The sequence below is a fragment of the Sphaeroforma arctica genome (genome assembly GCF_001186125.1).
Source record: "Sphaeroforma arctica JP610 unplaced genomic scaffold supercont1.1403, whole genome shotgun sequence".
NCBI lineage: Eukaryota > Ichthyosporea > Ichthyophonida > Sphaeroforma > Sphaeroforma arctica.
In genome coordinates, this window is record NW_014039155.1 from 3779 (window position 1) to 13528 (window position 9750).

Sequence of the window (9750 nt, forward strand, 5' to 3'; positions counted from 1 at the left end):
ATATATATATATATATATATAATATATATACCTATATTACCATATATATATATATATATATATAATATATATATATATATATATATATATATATATATATACATATATACACATATATATATATATATACATATATATACCTATACATATACATATATATACATATATATATATATATATATATATGTATATATACATATATATACCTATACCTATACATATACATATATATATACGGGTTTGTAGAAGACATCAGATTCGTGCTTTAGAGTATTTTCCTTCGGATATATGACAGGAAACTATGACTGTAGGTATACTGCACGAAACCTGTGAAGTAGGATCTAGTCACTATGTAGGAGCGTACAGACTCCTCACAACAGTCTGAACATCCACACGAGTAGCTTACACACACCACATGCTACTGCTAAGTGCGACGTATGTGACGGTTGTTTAATACAACACCAATCCAGTATAACATAGCACATACGCGAGCATGCTCCGTGTTATAACTCAACCACCAGTATATACTTGACTACTACCAGAGCTACACGCTTCGAGTGGGCATGTATTGTGCATGTCTATCGAACACGTACCGAGCCGCCTTGCCCAACAGCGCGGGACTGGGAGTGCGGGTATCGTCCAGCAGATACGCATTGACATCGGACACCAACTTCTTCATATCTTTCAGGGCCTGATATACCGCAAAGCGTAAACGGGTAAGAAGCACAGCGTAAACGGTTGAGAAGCACAGCGTAAACGGTTAAGAAGAACAGCATAAACGGTTGAGAAGAACAGCGATTGGCAGATGTGTGGGGCGAAGTTGGATCTGATACCGAAACGCCAGGATATCGCGAGATGTGTGTGATGTATGCCACAACAACCCATACTTATGCCTACCCATGAATACGTCTACCTACACATGTGCCAGTGCATCACTAATACTATCACTTAGCAATAGTACGTTGTCTTTGTACCCGAGCTTGACATTAGTCCGCTGTCAGTGCAACATATATACCTACACTTAACATATATACGTTATCTGTGTCCTTGCACTTGAAATTAGTCCACTGACCTTGCATCCCATGTACCTACACCCACCACTAGTCCCTAGTCCATACATGTCCCTGCACTCGACATAAGTCTACTTTCAGTGCCCGCCCATGCACCTACCTGGGGCGTGTCGATGTTGTCGCATAGTGAGTTGTGCACATTAGTCTCTGCTTCGACTATCTTGTCGTGCAGGGTGCGCTCGGCCGTACCGAACTTTGACTCGCGCGTGTGCTGACGCATTTCACTCTTAACATTGAGGAAGAACTCGTTGAATACCTGTGTACACATGCGTGAGTGAGTGATTGAGTGAGTGAGTGAGTCAGAGAGTGTGTGTTGACATTGAGGATGAACTCATTGTACACCTGTGTACACGTGCGTGAGTGTGAGTGTGTGTGTGTTTATGTGTACAAGTAGTATTATGAGAGTGTGCACATATGCGTAGAGATGTTTGTGGCAGTGCTGCGAAGCCATGTCTTGTCCAAGTGAGTAATTTGACTTTAAGTGCTGCTAGCGCAGGGGTTTAGGGTTTAGGGTTGAGTTTGGGGTTTCTTAATCATTAATAACCCTTGTTCTGTATGTTCTTGCTCTTGTGCACGTGCTTGCGCGTTTCACAGTATCCGTTGGGAAGGCACTCATTGAACATCTGCACGAATATATGTGCCACTGTTATTACGTGAACGTTAAACCAGGCAGAGTTATATCCGTTAACATGCACACGCACTAATTTGGGTGCGTGAACACACAAGTATGTAGGTGTGTGTGTGTGTAGATTTGGGTATTGAAGTAGGCGTGTTTATCCAAAACGTTGGGTGCAGGCCCGTACTGGAGAGTTCACAACGCCTGCTGTGCTGCTGCAACGGATTGCTATAGATTGCCTTCTATATCCGTTCATGATAAAACCAATAGAGTGATTTAAACGCAAAGATGAGAATGTAGGGGGTTTGCCCCAGCACACAACACAGAGACACCACTGATACACAACAATGCGTATACGACTCCCGCATAAACGTTTATGCGTGCGCGAGAATATGCGCAGAGATGTTCTGACTGTGAACACTCACGCGCAGTTCACTTGTGTACGTATACACAATTCAGAATACCACTCACACGTTGTCCGGGGAGTTGTAAGTGCCTAAGTGCCCGTTGATGTGGTGGATTCAGGGATGTGAGGAATGACTACTCAGCAACTAATACATAAATATGTATATGTATATGTACATGTACATGCATATATAGTAATATCTAAGTATATAACAATAGCAATAAGAACAAGAATAAGAATAATATATATATACACATACACATACGCCCTACCTTCTCCGTGTGAATAGCAACAGTCATGGTGTTCTCACTGTAGTCCAGCTTGCCTCCCCAACTGTGTGACAGGAACATCAGACGCAACTGACGCGCACTGTGTCTAGACAGCGCCTCTTTGATTGTGATGAAATTCTTGAGCGATTTCTGTGGTGTAGTCGGTTGAATTGGGTTGGTTACACAAGTTCTACTACACTTTAGGTAATACATATTATGTACATATATATATTTATATATGTTCACTACAAATAACTAATAATTAATGTCCGGGACTGCGGGCTTCCCTTGAAGTGTCTATTTCTTATATTCCACTCAGCGGAATCGTGTGTGTTGTACAATTATACCCGCACAGCATGTTGCTGTTATGTGTATAACAACTGTGAATGGTGTATACAGCCATGATGCTACACGACACCATTGTTCAGCAGTGCAAGTGTACAGATGATTCCCAATACAAACCAATGCACATCACAATACATCATCCCACACACCGACATCTTGCGGCCCTCGATCTCCAGGTGGCCCGCGTGCAGGAAGTAATTGACCCACTGGCGACAGCCGTAGTACGCCTCGGCCTGTGCGATCTCGTTGTCGTGATGAGGAAACATCAGATCCATGCCACCACAGTGCACATCCAGCTTGCCTGCAGGGTGTGAATGCACCAAAGGTGTGGTGAGGGTTTAAGGTTTAAGGTTTATGGTGTAGGGTTGGGGGTAGGGGGTTGGGTTTAGGGTACAAGGTTTGGGGGTGGGGGGTTAGGGTTATAGTATATAAGCGAGTCGTATGCTCACCTTTACACTTGAGCACCTGCGCACTACAGTACAGTTGTCAGGGTTTACAGGTTAGGGTTTATAACCTTGCACAGAGATTATGAGCCAGAGCTATACGCTGAGCGTCCGCAGAAGACCCACTCACAACCAGACAAGTGTTCTTAATAGAAACAACAATCGCAAACACAGCAGATTGCAAGGTACCATAACTCCTTCTACACACCCCACACTTACGAGTGGTGGTGGTGCCAGACAAGTGTTCTTAATAGAACCAACAATCGCAAACACCGCAGATTACACGGTACCATAACTCCTTCTACCACCCCACACTTACGAGTGGTGGTGGTGGTGTGTGTGTGGGGGAGGGGGGGGGGTAGGTAAGCTATACAGGCGCACACATATGCGAAGCCACACACACGCAGCTGACTTGTTACTGGCGCACCGCCATATAGGTGTATGAATATGAAGTGACAGTCACTGACATCGAACTAAACAACGGTATAGTTTGCACATGCACAAGGAATAACATCACTTAGCATAGACACTTGGACAGCTCAACCTAACGCACACGAGCACAGAGAGACACCCGACGAGACCAACACGGATACTTGAACACCACTACGCCTGTAAAGACTTATACATAGTACTTGCAACACTGACTACGCTCACCTAACAATGGCAACCCCAAACCTGATATACAATTACACATCAATGCAAGCCTATGACAGCACTGACCATGGCAATGAACTCGATGAGTCACTCTTGAACGGCTCAAAAACGGCACGGGGACATATATATATATATATATATATCTATATGTACCTATATCTATATCTATATCTATATACGCACACACATATATATATATAAATATACAATAGGAGAGAAAGAAGCTCGGATGCTACCCTACAAGACATACTAATGTCCCTACAAGCACTCCATATTCAACAACCACACATCAACAGACATCTGTGATGACACCAACTGACCATATCACCACACTCGAGAAGCCACCCTGGACAGGTCAACAAGACATACCAAAACACAATATCTCCAGTACATGCCAACATACACATACCTAATGCCCCCCTACAAGCTCTCGACATCCAAAAACCACCCATCTATGCACACCTGGAATGACATCACTGGCCATCGCACTACACTCAATGTGCCATCCTGGACGGCCCTTGCCCCACGGAGACGCCCACGAGGGCTCTCCAGGCTTAGACGCTTTCCACAGCGCAAAGTCCTGTGGTGACTTCTTCACACCGCCACTCGACAGTGCTCCTTCACCCTCGGCTGCAAAATGAGTGGGAAAGGTGTGAGATGAATTGAGATCTGTGCTCTTGTCGTAAAGAGAATTGGAATGTATGTATATAAAAATGTATGTATGTATGTATGTTTGTATGTATGTATTATGTATGTATGCATGTATGCATGTATGCATGCATGCATGTGCGTATGTAAGTATGCATGCATACTATCTATATATATATATATATATATATATATATGTATATATGGCTATATAGCTCGTTTAGCTCGCACGACTACCCTGCCAAGTCCTTTGACCACTTCTTGGGGCCTATACCCTTCATCTGTTAAACTACTAATGAAATGGACAAACATCTTACTACAAGCCATGCTAAAATGCTGTACTAAACCAAATTCCTCGCATAGGAAGTACTTGGTGGTGCAGACTTAATAGAGACAGACTGTGGCCGACAGACAAAGACAATCTCCGTCACAAGTACGCACAAGGCGACCTGCTAGAGTGCACACACGCGCACATCGACCCACAAACCAACAGAGGGCTACGGAATACTTTGTGGACAATATAACAACCTTTCCTATGCACACCAACCGTACACTCACATAACATAATCTCTCCTATGTACATAACATAATATCTCCTGTGCACAAAGTACTAGTCGCTTGGTCAGTAGACTGCATGCACACCAGCCGTGCACACTCCTATGCACATAACATAATCTCTCCTATGCGCACAACACAATCTCTCCTATGCACATAACATAATCTCTCCTATGCGCATAGTACTAGTCGCTTAGTCCATAGACTGCATGCCCACCTAACAAGCCCAGGTCATTGGCTGCCTCAGGCACACACTTGGCGTAGTCGTGCAGTGGGTTGGCGTCAAACGCCTTGACGTCAAAGTAGACGGAACCTATAAATAGAAATGAAAATAGAAACGAAAACCTATAAATAGAAATGAAAATAGAAACGAAAACCTATAAATGGAAATGAAAATAGAAATGAAAGTCTACAAATAGAAATGAAAATAAAATTGAAAACCTATAAACATAAATGGAAGTAGAAATGAAAACCTATAAATAGAAATGTGTGCGGTTGCTTGGCAACTGCTGCCGGTATGTGCTACCATCAAGTACAAGCTCCCTGCGTACATTATTGCTGATCTCCGCACCATCGCGCAAGCGGCAGTGTAAGCAGAATGTTTCACTTATAAGGGAAAGCTTTACTAGGCCTGATCTACTGGTTTCTTTGCGTCCGTGTGACTTTTATGTGCGCTATACATAGGATTATGTCGAATTGAGGGGTATGCATATACATTCATACATACACACACATATAATGTATATACATATACATATATATATATTATATGTGCAGATATTGTTTCAACACAAAGTGCTGACCAGAGCTTACCTTGAGACTCGTATCCGTAACCGTTTGCGATGATCTTCTCAACGTACTCCACAATCTCCGGTACATATTCACTCACTCGGGTGAGACAGTCTGGGGGCAACACCTGATTGTGGCAATCCGTTTTTATGAATGTTAGCAAAGATTGCCGACCCGTTTGGTGAGTACAGCACAGTGTTGAAAATTCACAAGCACATGTCCATCCACAACATACACATACATACATGTATATATGAACCGATGACATATCCTTTTCTATAGCTCACACATGTACTGGGAACAGACGCCCATACGCAATACTCTATTCTCGATATACACACAGCCAGACCACAGAGGAGTAAGCAGCTCCCAAACACGTACTTTGAGGGCATCCATATCCTCCATGTAATCCGCCTCCCAGAAGGCCGACAGCTTGCTGAAAATGTCGTTGTCCGTGACTTCGGCCCCGTGAAGGGCGTCCTGCCATTCGGAAATCGGGTCTTTTGCACCTGAAAGGGATGTTGAAATGGCCAGTCACGCAAACATTGAGCAAAGGCACTGGTCGCTACTATGCAACGATGGTGTCACCTCACATTCAATCATTAGGTTATAAGAGGTACGGTTAGCCAAATGGGCCGAAGTCTATCAGTGGTGGCCCTCCGGGGTGATATACTTCGTAGGAATGTTTCGGCTTCCAGTACAGCGACATGCATCGCAGCTATCAACCGAACTTCTATTCTAACGGACCAGCTAAGATTCACACACCTTCCAGCAATGCGCTCAGATCCTCCGCTGTGCTGTCAGAAGATTCAGCAACAGCCTTCAGTGATGCGATCTTGGACAAGACATTGGTGTACATTTCCTGTAACCAAACGTATACAATACATGAGAACCAAGCTTGCTAAGCACATCCGCGCCCGATAGTATAGATGCTCAATGACGATCTGTGCAGTGATTCACACCCAGTAAGGTACTTATATATACTTATATATATATATAGGTTTCAATGAGGTCATGAGGGGTCTACCGCTTTTGTGGAGAACCTTGCCAACGTCACTGGAATAAAAATATCAATCAACACACGCTTCCGTATGATCAGCAAGCAGGTTTATTTGCACTGCATCGCCATCGCATACTACCGCTGCACTCTATGATGCCACAAGCATGTATGCATGATATATGCATGATATGAACATACATGCAAGGAACGAATGTTGCATGCATGAATGTGTGCAATGACTACTACACTCACGTACCTTCTTTGCGGGCTCCTCTTCTTTCGCAGCCTTAGCCTCGAAGGGTGCCATGGCGGTGGCCAGGTCCTTCATCAACTCATCCTTTGGAAGATTCTGGTAGTATATGACAATGGTGCGATGACTTTTGATTCTCGAGAGTCACGGACAAATGTGGGTTTGTGTAATGTTCGGTACAACATATTTTGTGTATTTACATATATCAGTGAGGGTGAGTGTGCGTGTACTACGAGGGATACAAAAGGGTAGATTGATTGACGGTGCACATGCATTGCTGAGCACACATACATATGGCCTAAACGTATAAACGTAATTTATATGTTTACTTTGTGCATTCACGCGTTTGCGTGATACACATGAGAAATGCACACGTTATAGCCAGCAAGTAACACAGTACGATAACGTTTTTAGTTCGTTTTTGAACCATTCTATACCTGTATGTGTGTGCATTATCTTACACATTGCGTGTATATCCGTATACGAACATGCATTCATGAACTTGCGTACGAAATTTTGTTAATATACACGTCCACCCACTCCATCATCCCAAAGTATCAATTCGTAACAAGCAAACATATAATCACCAGAACACGCTTCCGGTACACATATGCACATAACGTGGGCGTACCTTTCCTGTGCGGTAAACATACACACTTGTACGCGTAAACATACACACATATACACACATATATGCATAAACATACACACATATATGCGTACACATACACACATATATGCGTAAACATACGCGTGTATATGCGTACACATACACACATATATGCGTTCACATACACACATATATGCGTACACATACACGCATATATGCGTACACATACACGCATATATGCGTACGCATACACGCATATATGCGTACACATACACATATATGCGTACACATACACACATATATGCATACACATACACACATATATGCGCACACGTACACGCATATATGCGCACATATATGCGTAAATATACACACATATATGCGTACACATACACACATATATGAGTACACATACGCGTATATATGCGTACACATACGCGCGTATACGAGTGCGTGGGCGTACCTTCCCAGTGTAGAGGTTGAACAGGTGATTCCGACGTGCACGCAGAATGATTTTGTCGTCGATGTCTGTGATATTCATCACATGGAACAGGCGGTAGCCAAAGTAGTCCGTCATAACACGCCTCACAATGTCAAAGGAGATGTACGACCTGCAATACCAACCACCCGTGCGCGTACGGAGGTTAGTCTGTGTGGGTGTGCTACACTGTGCTTGTATGCGCCATGCCACTTCTCACAGTGGCGTACCAGGTATGCGATTGACATCCCAGAGAAGGGCACCAATTCAATTCTGCAAGTTATGGTCTCTTGCTTCTGATACTTATGATCTCGTGCTTCTGAATGTTATGATCGCTTGCTACGTGTGGTACTATGTAATGGGTTTAAAACGAGTACATCGACCTCAGGCGGCGATGGAGACCCGTTTCGTTTAGGTTTAGGTGTCGAGGACTCGGACCTTTTGCTGCGCATATCTGCCACCCATGTGAGTTGTCTGTGCCTATCGCCACGGGCATGTCTACACGGTTGTTGTTGCATAGAGCTAGCACCATGGACTGGATATATATATATGTGTGTGTGGGGGTGTGTGTGTGTTTATATATACAGATATGTATATATATATATACAGATCAGCAGTACTCGCCTGTCGCGCTATATGCTTCCGCTATGGGCTCATACCAAGCAATGCGTTTCAGTGAGTGCCGGTGCAACCATGTCTCAAACGAATGCTTCTCGTACTAGTCATGGATGTATCCGCACGGTTAGAAGGTTCCGTGCCAGCCTGTACCAGATATGCAGGCGAATACAAATCATAAACAAAGAACCACAATAAAATGAAAATAACAAAAGTGTATTAATAACCAGGCTTATACAAACCATAAATAAATAAACTAGCAAGTTATGAAAAAGGCATATACAAACCATAAATGAATAGACTAACAAGTGTATACTGATAACCAGGCATCTACAAACCATAAATAAATAAACTAACAAGTGTATATTGAAAAAGGCATATACAAACCATAAATAAATAAACTAACAAGTGTATATTGAAAAAGGCATATACAAACCATAAATAAATAAACTAACAAGTGTATATTGATATCAAGGCATATACAAACCATAAATAAATATACTAACAAGTGTATATTGATATCAAGGCATATACAAACCATAAATAAATATACTAACAAGTGTATATTGATATCAAGGCATATACAAACCATGAATGAATAAACTAACAATTGCGTATTAACAACCAGGCATATACAAATCATAAATAAATAAACTAACAAGTGTATATTGATAACGTGACACGTACCTGGCATGTCCCATATGCGAGGCATCGTAGACAGTAGGTCCACAGATGTACCATTTCACGGTATTGCCATCCTCGGGTGCGAATGCATTCTGAGAGGACAAGTACAATGTTTGGTGTGTGAGGGTGTGTGGTGTGTAGTTGGTTCGGTTCGAAGCATTGGTTTTCAAGCGAATTGTTTTATTGTTTTCTGCCCGTTGTTTGGCCCGGCTTCGCACCTAACATAACATATGACAGTACTTCAGATGTCGTATTGCGAAATATACACACAAACTCCCATACCTCCACAATCAAGACACACAGACACACACAGCCATA

The 9750-nt window shown here is 42.8% G+C and overlaps 1 protein-coding gene across 2 annotated transcripts in view; it reads right to left on the reverse strand.

The window, feature by feature from the left end:
- Positions 1–550: 550 nt before the first annotated feature.
- SARC_10816 overlaps positions 551–9750 on the reverse strand; it is a gene marked incomplete at its 3' end in the record, with an annotated part of 10591 nt that continues 1391 nt past the window's right edge. The window contains exons 2-13 of one of the 2 annotated variants that reach the window (XM_014295126.1): positions 9436–9524; positions 8119–8266; positions 7052–7144; positions 6561–6657; positions 6177–6304; positions 5820–5922; positions 5224–5319; positions 4266–4433; positions 2856–3007; positions 2365–2511; positions 1171–1326; positions 551–691 (exon numbers count right to left, since the gene is read on the reverse strand). In XM_014295126.1, coding sequence (XP_014150601.1) covers positions 551–691; positions 1171–1326; positions 2365–2511; positions 2856–3007; positions 4266–4433; positions 5224–5319; positions 5820–5922; positions 6177–6304; positions 6561–6657; positions 7052–7144; positions 8119–8266; positions 9436–9524 — 1518 coding nt within the window. Of the gene's footprint in view, positions 692–1170; positions 1327–2364; positions 2512–2855; positions 3008–4265; positions 4434–5223; positions 5320–5819; positions 5923–6176; positions 6305–6560; positions 6658–7051; positions 7145–8118; positions 8267–8792; positions 8855–9435; positions 9525–9750 lie in introns of those variants that run through there. The other variant, XM_014295125.1, reaches the window with a different exon arrangement.